This window comes from Musca domestica, unplaced genomic scaffold (assembly GCF_030504385.1).
Source record: "Musca domestica strain aabys unplaced genomic scaffold, Musca_domestica.polishedcontigs.V.1.1 190, whole genome shotgun sequence".
In the NCBI taxonomy this organism is placed as follows: domain Eukaryota; kingdom Metazoa; phylum Arthropoda; class Insecta; order Diptera; family Muscidae; genus Musca; species Musca domestica.
The window spans coordinates 734586-755615 of record NW_026712246.1 but is presented as its reverse complement, the minus strand read 5'-3'; the positions used below and the strand labels follow the sequence as shown (position 1 = coordinate 755615).

The window sequence follows — 21030 nt, the reverse complement described above, 5'->3', positions numbered from 1 at the left end:
CTTTTATTTGTTACCGGCGATGCCAGAGCTGGGAATTTACATATTGGGGAAATTTTACGATTGGAATTTAAAGAGTTGTAGGAAAGTTAAAAACATATTTGGCCAAAGCTGTACTATGTCGCAAGCGCGATAATTTTTCTGAACAGACCACGCAGTTTTATACTAAAATACAATAATTTGCAGGGATTTTTTTTGCCTGTAAGGCGATTTAAATTATGGACCAAACTGAAGATGTTTTAAAATGAATCAAATGAGTTCTTTAGATTAGATTCACCAAAAAAAGTAGGTAAAATACAACCCTCAATTTGGATGTTATATGCCTGCTAGAATTATAATTGTAAAACTGTGCAATCATTGCTCTATTAAGCTGCAAGAAGCTAAAACTTTAACATTTTTTTTATGACATCGCAATAATAGCACAAATTAGAACTAGTTTCGAGGTTTTGGAGCACAATCCACAATGACAACATATCATTGTCAAATTGCTTCTTCACAAATCCATTATGTGCCAAAAAAATTAAACATTTTTTCAATGTGGTTAAATTTGGTAAGGAAAATTCACATATTTTGTTAACAAAAAATATTTGGATTTTTTTACGAAAATTAAAATTAACTAATTTTCTCAACGAAATTGGATGCGTCAAATAAAATAAACATTCCCAGCTCTGCATTTTCTGTAATTTATTTTGTCAAATTACACGGCAAAGAAAGCAGGTTCGCATCTCTGATTTGTGTGTATACAATGGATTTATGAATATACATTTTGATAATGAGACGTTGTCAAGGAATAATTAAAAAAAATGTAAACATATGATTGCACGGCTTTACCATCTTAATTCTACCATGAGCAAAACAGATCAAAGCTTAAATCGTGTAAAAATACAACACTATTGCCCTTTTTGTCTGAACGAAACGCTGAAGTCACGATTCAAGCTTTGATCTGTATTAGCTTATATTTCTTTGTGCCTTTTTTAATTTGACTTCTACAAAGCGAGAGAATTGCAGAGGTATTATATATTTGGCAACAATTGTTAGGGAACATTATTCGAGTAAAATATTCGAGAACTGAGCTATTCTTTCACTTAAAGCAACGAAGATAGTAAAGCTAACCACTGACAAAACAAAAACAGTGCAAACGTGACCCATTTTTGAAGCAACTCCCATTTTTTTCATTTCCTCTATTCCGTAAAATAATTACGTAAAACTACGTATCTTGCTGTTCCGTTTCACTAACCACCACACATTTGACAGATCTGGCAACACCCGGTTACCAAGAAAGTGTCCAGAAAACGCCAAAACACAAGCCGAAGAAGAAGAGCAAACCAATCTTTTATAAATTCATGGACAAAACATTAATGTTTGGTAATAAAAATACAAATAATTGTAGAAAATGAACAATAACAAAGAGTCCGACTTGGAATTTGTGAAATTGGTCGAAAGCTATCCAATTCTCTATGCCAAAGAGCATACACGCGGCAACAAGAATTCAACGCTGAAAAGTGACGTTTGGCGAGAAATAGCTCAGCGTGTAAAGAAGTCAGAGATAGCCTGCATCACTAGATGGAAGTCGATACGAGATCGATTTGGCAAAGAATTTAGGCGCCAACAACAGAATCCACAAGATGTTACCAATTGGGAGCTGTTTCCACATTTGTGGTTTCTTAAGGATCACTATAAGCAAGGGTAAGCGCGAAATAACCAATCCTAACTGTTTGAATTTATTATAATTCGAATTTTTATTCCCACCCCCTGGGCCAGAAGTGCGTGCAACAATGACATTGAGTGCATAAAGTACGAACCAAAAATAAAGAAACGTAAAATACACAGACCGGAGGAAGATGAAGATTCGGGAGAAAATAGTGATACAAAAATATCACCAGAAGAGCTGGCTTTGAATCAAAACATTATTGCCTTGGTTAAAGAACATGATGTTTTGTACGATCGCAAGCGGGTGCGGGACTCGAAGAACTTGACAGCCAAAAATGAGGCATGGACAAATATAGCAAATGCCCTTGGTATATCAGGTAAGCTGTGACAATAGACAGACAAAAACAGTTGTTTACAATATTTGAGTAAAATATTTTTCAGAGGAAATGTGTTACAACAAATGGAAAAAGTTGAGAGACCGTTTCTCACGTGAATACCGACAAGTACAGTTGAATCCCGACAAACCAATTACATGGATATATTTCAATGATTTGCGATTTCTGGAAAGTCACTACAGAAAAGGGCAAGTTCAAATATGAAATATGAGCCATAGATCTTAAAGTATTGATTTATGATTTTCATTACAGTATCCCGCTTCCAATTGAAGAAATAAAACGCAAAGAAAGATTATCCGCAGCTTCTAAAGCAGCCAATCAATCCGCCACTGCAACCGCACAAGCAGAAAATCCTTGGGGAGATGACTTTAGTCATTCCTATTACTCGGATAACGAAGATCACGTAGAACATGAGCTGATAGCAGAAGAGACCGACATACAAGAACTGCAGGAGCAAACGTTTGATGAATTTTTGTTGCTGCCCAACAAAAAGGAAAGTAAACCCGGTACACCCAACCCGACAATGCAACACGTTACCTACCATGTGGCACAGGATGTAACCCCAACAAGTACAACCTATGTAACCACAACAAATGCTGCACACACAGCAGAGAATAGTCCGCATCTGGATGCTGAAGATAAACTGCATAATGTCATTTCAAATATGGAAAATGTTTTACGACAATCACAGGATTGTCTAAAAGCTATACAAAACCAAAAGGCCCAATTTCGCTTTGAATTGGAACAACAACATCTCAGCATGCAACCTGAAATGCTACAAAAAGTCCATATATTACTGGATGGTCTCCATCCGGAGCAGAAGGCCAAGGCCGAGCGTAAAATTTTACAATTTTTATGTGAATGCCAAATCAAGATTTTGAATAATGAGGAAATCGCTGATGTTGCTCCCGTGAATATATATTGACGATAAATTGCTTAGGTTTTATTTATACTAAAAAACGGATAGAATGAAGAGGTTATGTTATTGTACGTATGTATGCTTTTATAATAATATTTTTTCTCTATATAATTTTAATAATACTAATGTTAATATATGAAGAAATACATATTACGTATAAGAAACATTAATTCTATAGGGAATAAAAACGTGAAAAAACTGAATATTTGGCTTGTAAGAATGACCATTTGGCGGAGAGATCGTGAGTAATATTCAAAGTAGGTTAACCCTACAAATAGTTCTAACGTAAACATGGCATAAACATTTAAATTTTAATATGCAAACAGAAGGTAAAAATATTTTAAATAACCGCATCTCTGCATTTTCTGTAAATTATCCTGTCAAATTTCACTGCAGAGAAAACAGGTTCCCATCACTAATTTGTGTATATGCAATGGATATATAAGTATGTTTTTGACAATAAAATGCTGTCAAATGAAAAAAAAAGATGTAAAAAATATTAAAAGTTTATGAAAAAATAAGTTAATTATTCAATTTTTTCTTATATAAAGTCATTCAGAAGTTGATACAATATGCGTTTTTCAATAATTTTAACAAATTTAAATGATTTGTCATACAAAATTTGCAATTCAAAAATGTTTGAACAGTTCATTGTTATAGCAGCTGTATTATTGTATCACACATAGATGTTTGAAAACAACAACGTATTAGTTGTACAAAAAACCGTTGATATATTTCTTGCGTTGAATTCTAAATCAAATAAATCAAAATTAGTAATTCTCAAATATAAGTTTATGTCAAATCAAACGTCAACATGGGATGTCAAATACGAAAAAAATAAGCAACAAATTTTAATTATATTTCACCCTTTAGGAACTAACAACATACTGCACTTTGTCTTAGAGGCCTCTTTTTTTAAAAAGATCAGACATTTATTTTTCCACTATTAACATTTTCAAATGTTCTTGGGAATGTTGCGCGTAGTTAGTCATTGCTCTGCTCTAGAACTGAAAAAGTTTAAAAAATACTTACTGCAATAAACGATTTTTCCTCTGTGATATCGAAAAAATTGCAAAATAACAGATTTTGGAATAGAGCACAAATTAAAAATCATGGCAGAAGAATACAGGTAGTCGCTTCGAAACAGCTGCTGGGACAATGAACTGTCAAACCGATTTTGGAATTAAAAATGTTGAATAAAAAATTATTAAATTTTGTAAAAATTGTTGAGAAATGCATATTGTAACCACTTCCGATTTGTATCGTATAAGAAAATATATAAAAATCTACTTATTTTTGACAAAACAATTTTAAAATTTTGACATTTCAATGTTCGCAAGCGATGATGCATCTACTTATATTCTTCTACCATGTTAAAAATATACCATATTCATATTATCCATTAAACAATTGTGTTGGTCCATGTAAATTGTATAACATACATTTTTATCGAACAAACACACTTAAAATCGTCGAAGCCACATCGATTAGTTCATCTAAAAAGTTGAGCAATCGAAAATGACAACATATCGATTAGTCAAAAAATTAACTTATAGATCCCTTATTGTGACAATTTTCTCGGTGATATTTGTGGGAAGATTTTTTTAGAAGGAATTGTCAAATTTAATGTACAAAAAAAATAATTGAAAATCAAAATTTACATTAAAGGAATTGGAATTAGTTCATGGGCTTTGGCTAACAAGAAACTTAGGTGTTTGAAACATTGACGGGAGCGAGCAGCAGAAGAGTTGGAAAAAAGAAAAAAGTGCGTCTTTGTATAAGTGTGTGCGTGTAAATGTGAATGACAAGAAGAGGTCCGATATCGGTGTGTGCAAAAGTGCTGGAATTTCAATTTAAGGCAAAAAGCCGACATCAGCAGCAGCAGCAAAAGAAGCATTGAAGAGGTGTATAAAATCACAAGACAGACAAACCTAAAAAAACTATATTAACAAAAAGGAAGAAAATACAACAAATACATGCTTGGCGTTGGTGGCTGCTACAACACTTGCCAGTGAATGTTGCTAATGTTGATTCATTAATTTCGCCCCATCATAATTTCTTTTGGTGACAACAAAAAAAAAAACGTAATACATCTGAGTAACTCAAAGAGGGCGGGGTGTTGTTTTTTATATTGTAAAAAGAACGAAACAAAAAACGTCAAGGAGGCCTACTGGGCAACGAGAAAAAAACTTGCAGCTCTATCAGCAACCACATGTTATTTTAGTTGACAGGAGAGAAATTTATTCCTTTTTGTGTTTATCAATCGTCATCACACTGCTGCTGCCCAGCCCGCTGTCTCCAAACATAAGCCGGCCAGCATTTATTATTATTGCCTTTTTGAGAAAATAGAGAATTTCAATATTTTCCTTGGTGGCTATTTTTTGAAGTGAAATAATTAAAAAGCTATGATTTTGTTGGAAATCAATAATCGTATCGTCGAGGAGACGTTATTGGTGAAGTTCCGTAATGCCTTGGCCGGGTGAGTAATCAAGATTGATAAGGCGAAAACTTATCGTAATTCTTCATATTTATGTTATTTATATTTTATTTTGTGTTTGTGTTTAAATTCGGGTGTAGTTCTTTCTTTTGTTTGTTTGCTAGCAAAGGCATTAGCAGTAAATGCAGCGTTTTCAGAGTGTGTGCGGGAGGGAATGGGGGGAGGGTTAATGCCGTCGGGGGTTGTGTTTTTAGTAGTGTGTGTTTTTTTTATTTTATATTCATTTCTTTCACTTTTTGGGAATTTGTTGTGCCTTTATTTCAATGTGGAATTTCAAGTCCAAATCCTTGCCATTGATGGTGTCATATTGTCTTATACGCTACAATCAACTTCTGTTTATTTCAATGTGGTTGATATATCTGATAATATCAACACATTTTTTTGGTGTTCCCTGAATATATTTGAATATATGTGTAGTCTTTCCTATACAGGGACATATTGATCCCGCCTACTCATTTAAAGCACCCTTACCCGAAATAGCTAAATACGGATTGAAATAAAATATATATTACGATGTGTAAAATCGCCTATAGGTACCCAGGTATTTTTAGCTATACTTTTGTATTTCTGTGCTTGCCATCCCATTAACCATGCCATCATCTAACGCCATTAGTTAATTTATTATGAATTTGTTTGTGCAATTTTATTAACAAAAAAATTTACAAACAGGAAAGTCCAATTACAACTAATCATAACTTTTTGGTTGCACACAAACTCAAAACTGTATCTTGTCTTTCAAAAAATCCATGCCTTTTTTACATTGAACTTTTTCACACATGGTCGTGATGTATGTCCATATGCATGTTCATATGCACAAACTCAAGCTGCGTTACTGATGGCTTTGACACATAAAATGAATTGTGACGTTTTGAATTTTGCATTAAGATGACTAATAATACGAGATAAACTAATACAATATTGTCGTTTTGTATACAACTGCTTTAAACGGGCTATTGTACACTTCATTAAGCACGACTTGAGTAAATATTTGTATATTATAGGTAGGTCACCTATTTCGTTTGCATTGACTATCTTCAATTTGTTACGCTATTGTTTATTTTTTAACTATTTTCAAATGCATCACTAATACAAATTTTTATATAGCATTTTATGTGAGACAAAAATCCAAAAAAAATAATTTTTATTCTAATTTCTTGAACATTTCTATACGTCCGTTGAATGCTTCTCACATAACATTTTGAACTTTATAAGATTAAATTTTCTAATTCATAGGCTAAATTTTGTATCTATAAATTAGCTGGCTTAACTTTAGTTTAGTAAAAACTCTTCAATTATTTTTGAAAATTTTACCCTGATTCCAGGGAACTCTTTTTTCTCGGGGGACGTCTCCGGGAACCAGAATAACGCGAATCGAAGTTTTCTAAATTTGATACTTTTGTAAAGGTATGAGTGTCAGCTATAATTTGACATCAATTTTGTTGACCCATATAATTGGCCTTTTTTGACTTTTTGGGGTTTTTATAAAAAAATCGGGTTCAAGAACTCGATAATTTGACTATGACTTCCGATACGCTTCAAATAACCCAATCATTTGACCATTTTTATAAGATTTCCAACTATTCCTATATTGTCCATATCGAGTAAGTGGATCTGGTCTAGTCCGGGTCTTGAATCCAAACTCTCGGGAAAAAATCCCCAAGAAAAAAAAGCTTCCGGGAATAAGGGTAAAAATACATAACTCTGGAAAAAATTTAAAAAAATTGAAATGTTTTTTTTTTTTTTGTGGTTTTTTGGTCCTTAGAGACGGTTATATTTCACTATGAACATCAAATCATAAATTTCAAATCATTAAACCATAAAAATGAAGAGATGACATTGACGGACAAGAGTGAATTAAGGGCCTCTTACTTTTCAAGCCAAGTATACATTTTCGACTTTGTTGGGTTTACGGTTTGGCAACAGATCTTATATTGTTGGTAATAGTAATTGATGATGGATTCATAGTCAGACGAAATTAATTTATTTGCCGAAGTTGCCGTAAATTTTAGATTGTTCCTTTTCATATCTCTATGTAAATTTTCCTATGTAAATTTCTGTAATAATTGGTTTTATGATTCTGCTTACTACCATTCCATGATTCCTATTCCATAAAGTTAGAGGAAACCTTGCGCCTTCGAGGGAAGCTACAATAGTTAAGTGGGAATTTCGCATATTCATGTCACTTTTACTAGAGTCTGATGTTTAAATTCGTGTACGAAGTTTACAGGACCTACTGATACCTTAGTAATACATTATAATTTTTTAATAAAAACAAGCTGAGAATTTTAGCCCCACTCAGAGATCTAACAAATTTACTTTGGTCTTTTCCAAATTTTAAAATTATTTTTATTAATAAAAATAATGATACAAAATATTTCTAAAAACTGCTTTTATTGTTTTGCATAAGATTTAAAAATGCTGGAATTAAAAGTGGGATATTTCCGATTTACCACAGATATGTCTCTCAAATATTCCAACACTAATCCATGCGGTGCTAAACAACAGTGAAATTGGAATTTATATTTCATTGCGCTTAGAATTGCATACATCCACATACCATTTTAAATTTTTGATTTTGATTTCGGTAATTTTTACAGAAGAAAGGAGATGTCAGTCTGAAATTACATTACATTTAACTTACATTCCCAATTGCAAATATCTTTGGTCTGCATTTGTAATTAGTAAGGACTTCACTCAATGTTTTCAGACTTTTCCATACCAAAAGCGACCCTTGTTCAAATTACTAGATCAATGTTTCTAGTTATTTTCTTTTTAATAGATGTTAAAATGCTGGGGTTAAAAGTGGGATATTTCTGATTTATCACAGATATATCTCTCAAATACTCCAATACAAATACATGCAATACTAAAAAAAACAGTAAAATCAGAATATATATTTTATTGTACTTAGAATTTCATACACATAAAGAATATATTTTAGTTTTTGGCAGTGATGGATGGAGTTTAAAGTGGGATATTTCCTTTAATTAAAAGATATGTCTCTCAAATACTCCCATAATAAGCTAAGCGGTCATGAACAACAAATAAACTATAATGTTAAAGATAATTCTATTTAGTTTATGATTGCGAACATTTTCAAATTGGAAGCAAATTGTTAATCCCAAATTGATTTCAAAACATTTAAAATAATAACACATAGAGCGTGAGGAATTGTCTTGAGATATGCTAAAAATTCTGTGGGGATATTTTTTTATTATCAAAAGATATGTCTCTCAAATACTCCAATGCAAATTCACCGCTGTCTGCAATTGTAATTTGTAAGGATTTCCTAACACTCAATATAATCAGATTCAAAAATTATTTCTAAAAATATTTTTTATTTTTCTCATGCAATGTTAAATTTGCTGGAGTTAAAAGTGGGATATTTCTGATTTATCAAAGATGTGTCTCTCAAATACTCCAATACAAATCAATGCGATGCTAAATATCAGTGAAATCACAGTATATATTCCATTGTGTTTAGAATTGCATACATACAAAGATTATATTTCAGTTATTTTGAAATGATGAATGGAGTTAAAAGTGGGATATTTCCCTTAATTAAAAGATATGTCTCTCAAATACTCCTATAATAAGCTAAGCTGTCGTAAAAACGAATGAATTATTATATTAAAAATAACTCAACTCAAATTATGATTGCAAACATTTCTACAAAGGATCCAATTTTTCAATTCGAAATTTATCACTCGAATACTGCAACACAGCAGAACCACACAGTTAAATTTTTCTGAAACAAGTAGAGAATTTTAACTTATATTCCCATTTTTTTTTTTTGAAAATTATTGAAGAATTGAAAAAAAAAATATTTCCCGGAAATATTTTTGATTTTTCTTGTGAAAAATTGCTAAAATTCTGGAATTAAAAGTGGGATATTTCTGATTTATCATAGATATGTCTCTCAAATACTACTATTGAAATCCATGTGATGCTTAACGGTGAAATTAGAATATACATTTCTTTGCGATTAGAATTGCATACATATAAAGATTAAAAAAAAACTGCTACAAAGTCAAACGCCGTAATTTTTACATTTTTTTTAAATATTATTGAATGATAGCAATAAAATGTCGGAAACAGCATCAGATTTTAGAAAAAGTTTAGATTTGTTCGAATTGGCCACCTTTGGCATGAATTCTGGCCTTTAAAGGGCCAATGAAACCGTCACACGCTGGCCGAATGTTGCTCTGATGTATTTTGGCACATTCCCGGCGAAGCGTTTGCTTGAGGTGATCGGTACTTTGGTATTTTTTAGTGCCAATCTTGCTTTCCAAAAGAAAAAAAAAAAAAAGATTTAGGTGGCCATTGTGCGAGGGAAATGAAGCGAGGAACCTCATTTTGTTACCATTTTTAGATGGCGCGTGCTGAGTCCTGTTGGAATGTCCAAGGTCTGCGGCCAAAATGTTTGCGTGCTCAAGTTTGGCGGCCCACACATCACCATGGCCGCCCGGCGTTTGAGTTCTGATGGCCAACCGAAGGTGCACATTTTCAGCTGACCTCTTTGGCAAGTAAACACGATCATTTGGTTTGTTTACAAAATGCTGGACAACGAATGTTTTCTCATCGGAGACGGAGAAAACCAAATTCGGTAGTTCACCACTTTCGGCCAAGCGAAGCAACTCTTTGGCTCTTTTGAGTAAATTTTCTTTTTGTTGCGGCGTAAGTTCTTGCACATTTTGGAATTTCAATGGCTTTAACCCGAGTTCATTTTTCAATATTTGCCGAATGGACTATTGCGATATGTTCAGCTCAAGAGCCATTTTTCGGCCACTGCGACGCGGGTTTCGATCAAGTCGCGTTTATACTTTTCGAATCATTTCTGCTGATGTTGCTGTTTTCTTCCGTCCACTTCCTTTACGTCGGGCTACGCTACCAGTATCACGGTAATATTACAAAAGATTTATTCACATTTAAATGCTGGAGTGCTCTAAGATAGCTTGTGGTTTTCCAGCCAAATATAAAGAAATCACACTATCACGCTTGAATTCCATCACGAATAACTTTTTTTCTGGAAAATTCTCATCAAAATGCTTTTGTACGCTTGTAAACGAAACAATTTTATTTTTTGGAACAATTTTAACAGCTGTCGGACGTGTGGCTTAGAAATGACAGTCTGAAGTTTGTTGCAGTTTTTTTATCTCACCCTGTACATTTTTAAGAAGTTGGCGGGTTTTCATGTATAAATAAATAAAGTTTTAATTGGATATCCAATAGCTTATAACTGGTTTTCAGTACGGTCTAAATTTGAGCTAAAGCAAATATTATCTTCATAAAAATATGTCATATCACAGGTATAACTCGTTTATCTATTTTTTTTATTTTTTTACCCCATTCTATTGATAGTGCATTCGTTATCACTCGAGTATGATAAGCCAAATATATATACCTATATTGTAGTAATAATATTTTGTAGATATATTTTATAACATTTGCGGTCAATGAATGACTAATACAATTAAATATTATTTTTGTTTGCAGATTAAAACCAGAATCAATAGACATTAAAATAGCAGACTTTGATGGTGTGTTATTTCACATATCCAACATAAATGGTGATAAGACAAAAGTTCGAGTAAGTTGTAATAAATTTGAAATGTGTACATGCATATGCATGTATGCCTCATGTATGGTGTGTCTTGCATTTAATAACAATTACAATTTATGGGCACACACAGTCACGCCACAAAAACACAATTCATTTTAATTTTGCCTTTTTAACAATTGCAGACAAGCATTTCTTTAAAATTCTATCAACAATTACAAGAACATGGTGCCGATGAATTGCTCAAGCGTGAATATGGCAGTCTGTTAACTGAAACGGAAGATGGTATGCAACAGAGAGAATTGTAAATAGTCTATTGGTTTTATTCTAACCTAAAATTGTGTGTGTGTTTTCTCGTCTTTTTTTATTAGGCTACAATGTATCCGTACTTATTAATTTAGAAGATATACCCTCAGACTGGGAAGATGTTGCCAAAAAGATTGGCTTGCTGAAGCGTAATTGTTTTGCGTCCGTTTTCGAAAAGTATTTCGATTTCCAAGAACAAGGTGAAGAGGGCCAAAAACGTGCTGTTATCAATTATAGAAACGATGAGACTTTGTAAGAACGTTGTCATAAATGCTATATAGATTTTTAATTGATTTTTTTTTTCATTTATCCTTTAGGTATGTTGAGGCCAAAGCGGATCGTGTTACTGTTGTTTTTAGTACCATTTTCCGTGATGAAGATGATGTTGTTATAGGTAAAGTTTTTATGCAAGAATTGCGTGAAGGTCGTCGTGCATCGCATACTGCACCACAAGTGCTCTTTTCCCATCGTGAACCACCATTAGAATTGGCCAACACGGAGGCTAAAGTTGGCGATAATATTGGTTATGTTACATTTGGTAAGTGAATGTTTTTTTATATTTAATTAAATACTAGATTGGTTTTCTAGGTGGTTTATGTTTTGGCTTTAAATCCTTTACATCAACCTATACGGTTTTGCTTAAATGTTGTTTGAGTAGTAGGAAAAGGAAGATAAATCAAAACTTGTTTATTTCGTGAAGATTATTGTTAGTTGAATCGGGAAAGGATATTTCACAGAATTTCTACAGTTTAAAATTTATGACATAGTTTTATAAATTTTTTTTATAAGTGCATGATTCAAAATAACAGATTTATTGAAATGTGGGAGTTACAAGTGGGACATGACCACTGTAACCTTCGGTAATGTCTCTCAGATACTCCAATAACAATTTGGTGCATATTTAAATGACGTGCAACATCAGATGTTATTGTTGTGCGTATGGATTTGTTGCAACACATTTGTCCATTTCAAGAATCATTTTCAAGCTATACTTTTATAATCAAGAAAAACCTTCCGTACGTTTTATAAATATCTGTAAGTAATTTTAATACTCTTGACTAAGTTATTAAGGACCGTTTATATTTTGTTTGGAGATTTCTAAAGAATAATTTTAAAGGTGTATATATTTTTATACCACAAGGTGGTCAGCGTATTGTCTTTGTGTATTTTTTTGTAACAGGCGAAAGGAGAGATAGACGAGATAGACTCTTAGTTCCTTTTGATGATCTGTATCTGATCCGTCTGTCTGCCCATGCATTTTTCTAAACAAAGTACAGGTCGTATTTATTGCCCGATTTAGATGAAATTTTGCACAAGTCATTTGTTTGACCCAAGAAATTGGAGATAATCGGTAAAAATTTAGATATAGCTTCCATATATACGTTCGTCCGATTTTCCGTTTACTGTACACCAAAGTTGTAATATTTGCCCAAATAGGATGTAATTTGGTACTTACGACCAAATTCACCCTAGAAACAAGTATGTTAAATTTAGTGAAAATCGGTTCAGATATAGCTATAGCTTCCATATTTATTGTTCATCCAATTTGTTATATTTGTTCTCTACAGCCGTAATATGCACTCTGTAATAACGATATTCGGGGAAATATATCAAATAGAGCTCAGAAATACATTTGCTAAATTTTATCGTGATCGGTTCAGATTTGGATGTAGCTCCCATATTTATCATTATCCGATTTCTTGTTAATTATGCACCAAATGGGTAATATAAGCCCGAATTAAAAAGGTACAAATGTCCTTGCAAATTTAATAGAAAGATCGATTCAGAGGAGAATATTCCCTTTCATATATTAGTCCCTTGGACTTCAAATTTAACTATAAATTCAAATTGCTCAATAAAAACTTTTTTGTTATGTGAAGCTCTCCTAAATACCCAAAGATATAGTATTAAGATGGGACAACACAGCGTCAAAATATTGTCACCAGGTGAAAATAGCTCTGTTGTTATGATATCGTAATGTTAGTTACCAATGTTAGGTAATTGGAAGGTCTATAGAATGGAATTTTGAAACGAAAATTTTGGATTATTAACACTTTTATCTGCCATTCTTTTCTATAATTGTGTTTTTTATATTAATATGCCTCCGTCATGAGCTGTAATTCAAGATAGAATAGCCACAAACCATTGGTTTAGAGTGCATTTTGTTTAGTCTTCACCATTTTAGGTTTTTGGTGCAAAGGGATGTAGGATATCATAAAGTCGGCCCGTGCTATTTTAGGACTTTATTTACGGGTTAATATGTTTAGTAATAATGTCACTGGCATTCAAATGAATTAATTAGGGAGGCTAGCATTTGAGACGCATTGGTCTTTTTTAACGGGCACAGGAAAAGCTTCTTTCTATTCACTTGGTAAAAGTGATGTATTTAGTATGTGTCCCCCATACACGCAAATATTAAATTATATTAAGCCCAAATTTAATTAAGTTTGAAATAATCTCTTTGCAATGAAATCGTAACCAAATGGAGTTAAAAGTGGGACATTTCTGATTGTTGTTTACATAAATGTCTCTCAAATATTCCAATATAAACACATGCAATAATAAACATTAGTTAAAATATAAAAAAAAAATATTTTATTCTGTTTACTATTGCAAACATTTATAGATAGCGATTTCAATTATATGATCGACCTTACTCCTTTTTGGAAATAGTTCTTCTAATCGTAAAAGTAAAAAGTGGAGTTAAAAGTGGGATATTTCGGTTCACCAAAAGATATGTCTCTCAAATACTCCAATAACAATTTGAGCAATGTTAAGCAACAATTAAATAAGCACATATTTGATTATGTTTAATATTGCAGACATTAAAATTATGTATAAAATTTGTTTGGTAAAAAATAACTTAATTTTGATGTCCAGTTTTTCTCATAAGATAATAAGAGGTTGGAGTTAAAAGTGGGATATTTCTGATTTATCACAGATATGTCTCTCAAATACTCCAATAGAAATCCATGCCATGCTAAACAAAATTTCAATTGGAATATAATACATATATTTCATTGTGTTTGGAATTGCGTACATACAAATATTATATATTCAATTTTTGGTAATTATGTATGGAGTTAAAAGTGGGATATTTTCTTTAATTAAAGGACATGTCTCTCAAATACTCCCATAATAAGTTAAGCTGTCATAAAAACGTACGAATTGTTATATTAAAAAAATTCAACTATATTTATGACAGCGAACAGCGAATATGGTAATTATGGTAATTATGCCTGGAGCTAAAAGTGGGATATTTCTCTTTATTAAAAGACATGTCTCTCAAATACTCCCATAATAAGTTAAGCTGTCATAACAACGTACGAATTGTTATATTAAAAATTATTCAACTATATTTATGACAGCGAACATTTTATCAAGCAAAAACAGAACAAAATCGCTTAATATTGAAATAGAAATTCGAAAATCGACAATATTCTAAAAATATGGAAGAGCTGGAGTTAAGGTGGGATATTTCTGATTATTGAAAGAAAGATGTAGATCCTCCTTAATAAAATTTATTGGTAAAATATATTTTAAAGGAAATCAATTCATAGTTTATGTGGAAAAAATTGAAATGATTACAATTTTTAAATTGTTTATTTTATTTAAGAATTAGAAAAGATAATGGAGTTAAAAGTGGGATGTTTCCTTATATATTGAAAGATGTGTCTCTCAAATACTCCAATAAAAATCAATGCATTGCTAAAGAAAAATCAAATAAGAAATATTCGATTGTGATTTGAAACTGCACACATTCATAAATATTATTGATTTCCTTTCTGGTAAATAATTGGAGTTAAAAGTGGGTTATTTCTTATAATTTAAAGATTTAACTCTCAAATATTCCTAAATTAAGTTCGGCAAAGTAAAATGGAATCGATGGAAATCTAGTCAAACCAATTTACACTTGCAAACAATGATTTGTTGTTGCTTTTGAATGATATGTTTTATTTGGAGTTAAATGTGGGATATCTCGAATTAATTCCAAATGTCTTTCTCAAATATAACTATTCAAGTTAAACGATATTAAACAGTAATTAAATATAACATATTTAATGTTATTTATTATGGCTTACATTCAAAATTTAAATTCTTTTCGATTAACATCATGGGAGTTAAAAGTGGGATATTTTTATATAACTAAAGACTTATCTCTCAATTGCTCCCAGAAAAAATTGGCTATGCTAAAGTGGATTGTATAGTATTTATGTCTAATCAATCCGATTGAAATATGCGGCAAACATATAAAATATGTGAATTTTTCCGTAGACTTGGAATATTAAGTACGATATTTTGAATATGGAATATAAAGTATGATATTTTCTATATCATGGGACTTATCGCTATTGTATTCCAATACTAATTCTTTTTGTAAAGAGACTTGAAAAAATCATGTGTAGAATAATGATGAACAACACATGAAGACCTAGTCTTGTACAATTTTAATTTTATAAATAAATATATAAATTAATGCTCCTAAAGGAAAAAAATTAGATTGAGAAAGGGGAAAACTAGGAATTAAGTTAAAATTATAATTTAACAAGTAAAAATGCAGGTGAATTTCGGGCCGAACTTTGATTACGCTCCACTATTTGGAAGGAACTTGCAAAATATAAAAACAATATGTTAAAAATTCCACAATAATTAAAAAAAATCTGAATATGAGGTGTTATAAAGGGCTATACGAAAATGTGAACATCTATAGCCAATTATCTGTCAATGGAGATAATACTGTTGAAAAATGAGGTGCAGTTATATGGGGGCCATACGAATACATAGATCTGTGGAAAATATGTCGTACCAGTCGTGTTTTTTAAGGAAAGTTTGAAGTACAAATCGTGGATGTATTAAGGAATAATGGACAAACTTGGACGTTTTAAATATATTTCCAGAATCACTGATCGTATATTTTTAAAAATCTTTTTATACCCTCTACCATAGTATGGAGGGTATGTCCGTCCGTCTGTGGAAATTACTGTAGCTTCCGAATGAAATGAAGTAGATTGATAAAAAAATACTCAAATGTATATTATGTCTGCAGGACTTTTTGTATTAGAAATGGGCCGTGTAGGCCCACGTTTTGGTGTGGCCCCATATAACGGTACCTCCCCATATTCGGTATTTTGACTATATTAGCGACATTTTTCACCGAATTGTTTCAAATTTGGTATTTGAAGTTCGTAATGGATACCATGGTACAATAAGGAGGTAGAACAGCTTCGTAAAACTACAGAAATACAGCCCTGAGGCTATGGTCCGCTTCCTGTCAAATTTGCATGCAAACAAGTTGTTTTCTTTTATTCAATATCTCCTCATTTTTAAAATCAGTTAAAGGGCGGGAAAAATGAATGGAATGTCTGGATTTTCCATCAGAAATATAATCTAAATAGTCCTATCTTTCAATTCCATGGCAAAACTGGCGAATAGCTTTAATTCGCGTCTCGCAATTTACTCCTCTTCCAATCATTGATTTTGACAATATTTGTTTTTTTTTTCAAAACAATAAATACATACACAAAATTGGCAGAAGTCGGGCACACTTAGAAAAAAATTGTAATCAGCCTTTTTATTGTACCATGATGGATACTACAGCCTAAGACAGGAGATTGTCTGTGCAGGTCCACGTCTTCGTATAGCCCCCATATAACGCTACCTCCCGATATTCAGTTTTTTGATGATTTTAGCGACATTATTCACCGGATTTGTTTCAGATTTGGTATTTGAAGTTCCTAATGTATACTACAGCCTAAGACAGAAAATTGTCTGTGCAGGTCCACGTCTTCGTATAGCCCTCACATAACGGTACCTCCCGATATTCGGTATTTGGATGATTTTAGTGATATTATTAATCGGAATTGTTTCAAATTTGGTATTGGATACAGCAGCCTAAGGCAAAAAATTGTCCTTGCAGGTCCACATTCTTGTGTAGCCGCCATATAATAGTACCTCCCTATATTGATAATTTTAACTACATTATTCACCGAGTTTTTTTTTTTTCAAGTTTCGCATTTATATATTGTAATGGCATATGACAAAATTTGAATATGCAGGTCCACGTCGTCGTTTAGACCATAATATGAAGGTTACATTCGGCAGTTTTAAAATTTTAACAGATTTTATTTTTTTGAAAATTGACAAATTCTTTCCAAATGCTGAAGGGTATTCAAAGTTCGGTCCGGCCGAACTTACAGCTTTTTTACTTCTTTAATGTACCAATCGTTATTTCTAAAAAATACAAACATGAAATAAGTAGTTATTATTTTTTTTTCTATTTATTGCAGTGCTCTTTCCACGTCATACTAATAAGGAAACTAGAGATAATACCATTAATTTAATACACATGTTCCGAGATTATTTGCATTACCACATTAAGGTAAGTTCGAAGTTCGACAAAAATACAATTTTTCATTTCAAAACTTTCGTTAATATCCCTTCTATTTTCATTTCCCCACCCCAACACAGTGTTCAAAGGCTTACATTCACTCAAGAATGCGTGCAAAAACTTCCGATTTCTTAAAGGTCCTCAATCGTGCAAGACCCGAACACAAGTCCCTAGAAAAGAAGACCATAACGTGAGTATTAAAGGCTGGATTCGACATGATGTTAGAGTTATATGTAGAGGGAGTTAAAAAGTGAAAAAAAAACTACAATGTGTAGTATATAGGCTATATAATATAGCATTAATTTTTGGGTTTTGATGTATGCTATATGTAAAATATAACATATGAAAAATTCACTTTACATATGACTCTAACATAATGTGTAATCATTTCTTAATTCATTGTCTTATGAATTATATAATTCTAATAAATGTTATCTTTTTATCTCCCGTTTTTTCTTTTCCTACCAGGGGGAGAACATTTATACGCAAAGAATGATTTATGGACAATGTCTAGTTGTTTTTTTTATTAATGTATTAATTTTTGTAATATTAAACGAAATAAATATATAAATGGAACATGCGAAAATAATAATAACAATAAAGTGAAAAGAGAATAAAAGTTACAATTAACATTTCCAAAAATTACACAATTAAAAAAAAAAAAAACAAAAATAAACAAACAATTCAACATCATCGCCATGAGAATTCTCATTTTGATAGTAACAATAAAAAATAACAACAACAAATTGTTTAACAAAAATTAACAAAAAAGAAGGAAAACACAACAACCATACAACGCCAATATCTTTGTCGCAACCAAATTTAAGGTATTCCAAAAGTTAAAACTTTGTCTTATAAAAAGTAAAAAAAAAAAAACTCCCCAAAAATATGGAATCATGAACACGAAAAACCCAAAACACACATATATACATACGGAACTATGAACTAATAACAATTATTATTAATAATAATGTGGTTTAACCCTTAAGAATGAAAAAAAAAAAAAACAAAAACAAAAAATTGTAATAAAAATAGAAGTTTTAAGTTTTTTTAATGTATTATTTTTTTATTATTTGTGAAAAATCAAACAAAACCTAAACACATAAGCTAAAACTAAAAATAATAAAAAACAGTAAAATTTGTTAACAAAAAAATAAATAAATATTTAAAAACGAGAAACAACAATAAAAATGCAATCCAAAACTTTCCTACAAACAAATCCGAGAAACAAAAACACATTGTGTATTTTATTATGGTGGATTTTTTAATTGATTTATATAAGCAACATTACAGATTACTTATGTACATTTTTGTGTACATTTTTTTCGGATGCAATATTTTGTGAATTCTTTAAGATTTTAATTGATCTTACATTATGTAAAATATTATCTAAGGCTCACCTTTCACAGTTGTGTTACGATTCGCAGCATTTTTGAAGAAGTCTGGTCTATAAACCGCACTAAACTGTTACCTTTTATATCCTACAAGGTAGTCAGGGTATTATGTTTTTGTGCATTTGTTTGTAAAAGGCAAAAGGAAACGATATAGACCCATAGTTCCTTTTGATAATCTGCATAGAATCACATTCTGATTCGATTTATTCATGTCCGTCCTTTCGTCAGTCCATGTATTTTTGTAAACAAAGTATAGATTGCATTTATTGCCTAATCCTGATGAAATTTTACACAAGTCATTTGTTTGACCCAAGGACGAACTCTATTGAAATAGGAGATAATCGGTCAACATTTAGATAGAGCTGATGAAATTTTACACAAGTCGTTTGTTTGACCCAAGGACGAAACCTATTGAAATTGAAGATAATTGGTAAAAATTTAGATATAGCTCCCATATATATCTTCGACCGATTTGCCTTTTATTGTGCACCAAACGTTCTATATTAGGCCAAATTGTATGAAATTGTGGATATACGACCAAATTATGCATGGAAATAAGTATGCCGAATTTGGTAGAAATCAATTCAGATATAGCTATAGCTCCCATAAACATTGTTCATCCGATTTGATATGTTTGTACTCCGCAGCCGTAATATGCACTCTGTTACGACGATATTTGAGGAAATATATCAAATACAGCACAGAAATGCCTTTCCCAATTTTTATCGAGTTCGGTTTAGATTAGGACATGGCTCCCATATATGTCTTCGCGCGATTTGCCTTTTACGTGTAATATTTGGCCAAATGGGATGAAATTTGGCACTTACTAGCAAATTGACCTTAGAAACAAGTATGTCAAATTTGGTGGAAACCGCTTCAGATATAGCTATAGCAACCATACATATTTTTCATCCGATTTGTTAAAAATGAAAAAAAAAAACAATAATTTTTTACATTTTTTTTTTAAATTTTATTGAATGAAATTTTATTGAAATAGCTTCAAATTTTAGGAAAAGTTTAGATTTTAGATAAAACCGTCACACGCTGCCCGAATGTTGCTCTGCGGTACTTTAGCCCATTCCCGGCGAAGTGCTTGTTTGAGGTGACCGACACTTGAGTATTTTTTAGTGCCAACCTTGCTTTCAAAAATACTCCAGACACAATAGTCCAACGGATTGGTATCCGGAGATTTCGGTGGCCATTGTGCGCTGGAAATGAAGCGAACATTTGGATCCATTCTTCGGTGGCGCGTGCTGAGTCTGTTGGCATTTCCAAGGTCTGCGGCCTAAATACTTGCGTGCCAAGGCTTTAACACACCCTCCAGAATATGTTCGCGATAATATTCGGCATCTATTCTGATGCCACGGTCGATTAATACGAGCGGAGTGCGAACATCGGCTGTTATTGAGGCCAACCAAAGGTGCACATATTCAGCTGACCTCTTGACGGGTTTCGATCAAGTCGCTTCTTTAATTTTCGAACCAATTCTGCTGTAAGAGACACAAAAGATTTATTCACATTTATATGCTGGAGTGCTCTAACTATAGCCACTTGTGGTTTTCCAGCCAAATATAAAGAAATCACGCTTGTATTCCATCACGAATAACTTTTTTTCTGGAAAATTCTCACCAAAATGATTTTGTACGCTTGTAAACAATATAATAAACTGTCACTGGAATAATTTTAACAGCTGTCTTAGAAATGACAGCAGTCATGACAGTTTGCAGTTTTTTTCATCTCACCCTGTATTTTATATTTTTTTATATTTTATATAAAGCTCTACTAAATATGCAAAGCGGTGTAGGGTATCATAAAGTCGGACCCACCTACTTTTAGACTTTCCTTACTAGTTCTGGATGCATTGGTAGCGTTTCCAAAACCTGTGAGCAGTTTAAACTCATTTCGTGATTTTTTTAAGAGTCGT

General features: G+C 32.0%; 2 protein-coding genes across 3 annotated transcripts; both read left to right on the top strand.

The window, feature by feature from the left end:
* The first annotated feature begins 1291 nt into the window (after positions 1–1291).
* Positions 1292–3064, top strand: LOC131802068 (transcription factor Adf-1-like). 2 transcript variants are annotated; one of them, XM_059121418.1, is made up of 4 exons: positions 1292–1683; positions 1762–2024; positions 2089–2230; positions 2295–3064. In XM_059121418.1, exons 1-4 carry the CDS (start codon positions 1391–1393, stop codon positions 2965–2967), a joined length of 1371 nt encoding a protein of 456 aa, XP_058977401.1. In that variant the 5' UTR covers positions 1292–1390; the 3' UTR covers positions 2968–3064. The 2 variants fall into 2 exon arrangements, with proteins under 2 accessions (XP_058977401.1, XP_058977400.1); XM_059121417.1 differs by having other exon boundaries at positions 1759–2024.
* Positions 3065–4512: 1448 nt separating this feature from the next.
* LOC131802067 (actin-related protein 2/3 complex subunit 2) lies at positions 4513–18690 on the top strand. Its single transcript, XM_059121416.1, has 8 exons — positions 4513–5440; positions 10955–11048; positions 11204–11303; positions 11390–11576; positions 11642–11862; positions 17612–17703; positions 17793–17902; positions 18181–18690. Exons 1-8 carry the CDS (start codon positions 5367–5369, stop codon positions 18206–18208), a joined length of 906 nt encoding a protein of 301 aa, XP_058977399.1. The 5' UTR covers positions 4513–5366; the 3' UTR covers positions 18209–18690.
* Positions 18691–21030: the final 2340 nt, after the last annotated feature.

Excerpts from the sequence above, each read along its gene's own strand:
- LOC131802068 (XM_059121417.1), top strand. The coding sequence starts at position 1,391 with ATGAACAATAACAAAGAGTCCGACTTGGAATTTGTGAAATTGGTCGAA. Across the intron at positions 1,684-1,758 it reads AAGGATCACTATAAGCAAGG|AAGTGCGTGCAACAATGACA; the intron begins GTAAGCGCGAAA and ends CCCCTGGGCCAG. Across the intron at positions 2,231-2,294 it reads GAAAGTCACTACAGAAAAGG|TATCCCGCTTCCAATTGAAG; the intron begins GCAAGTTCAAAT and ends TTTTCATTACAG.
- LOC131802067 (XM_059121416.1), top strand. The coding sequence starts at position 5,367 with ATGATTTTGTTGGAAATCAATAATCGTATCGTCGAGGAGACGTTATTG. Across the intron at positions 5,441-10,954 it reads TTCCGTAATGCCTTGGCCGG|ATTAAAACCAGAATCAATAG; the intron begins GTGAGTAATCAA and ends TTTTGTTTGCAG. Across the intron at positions 11,577-11,641 it reads TATAGAAACGATGAGACTTT|GTATGTTGAGGCCAAAGCGG; the intron begins GTAAGAACGTTG and ends TTTATCCTTTAG.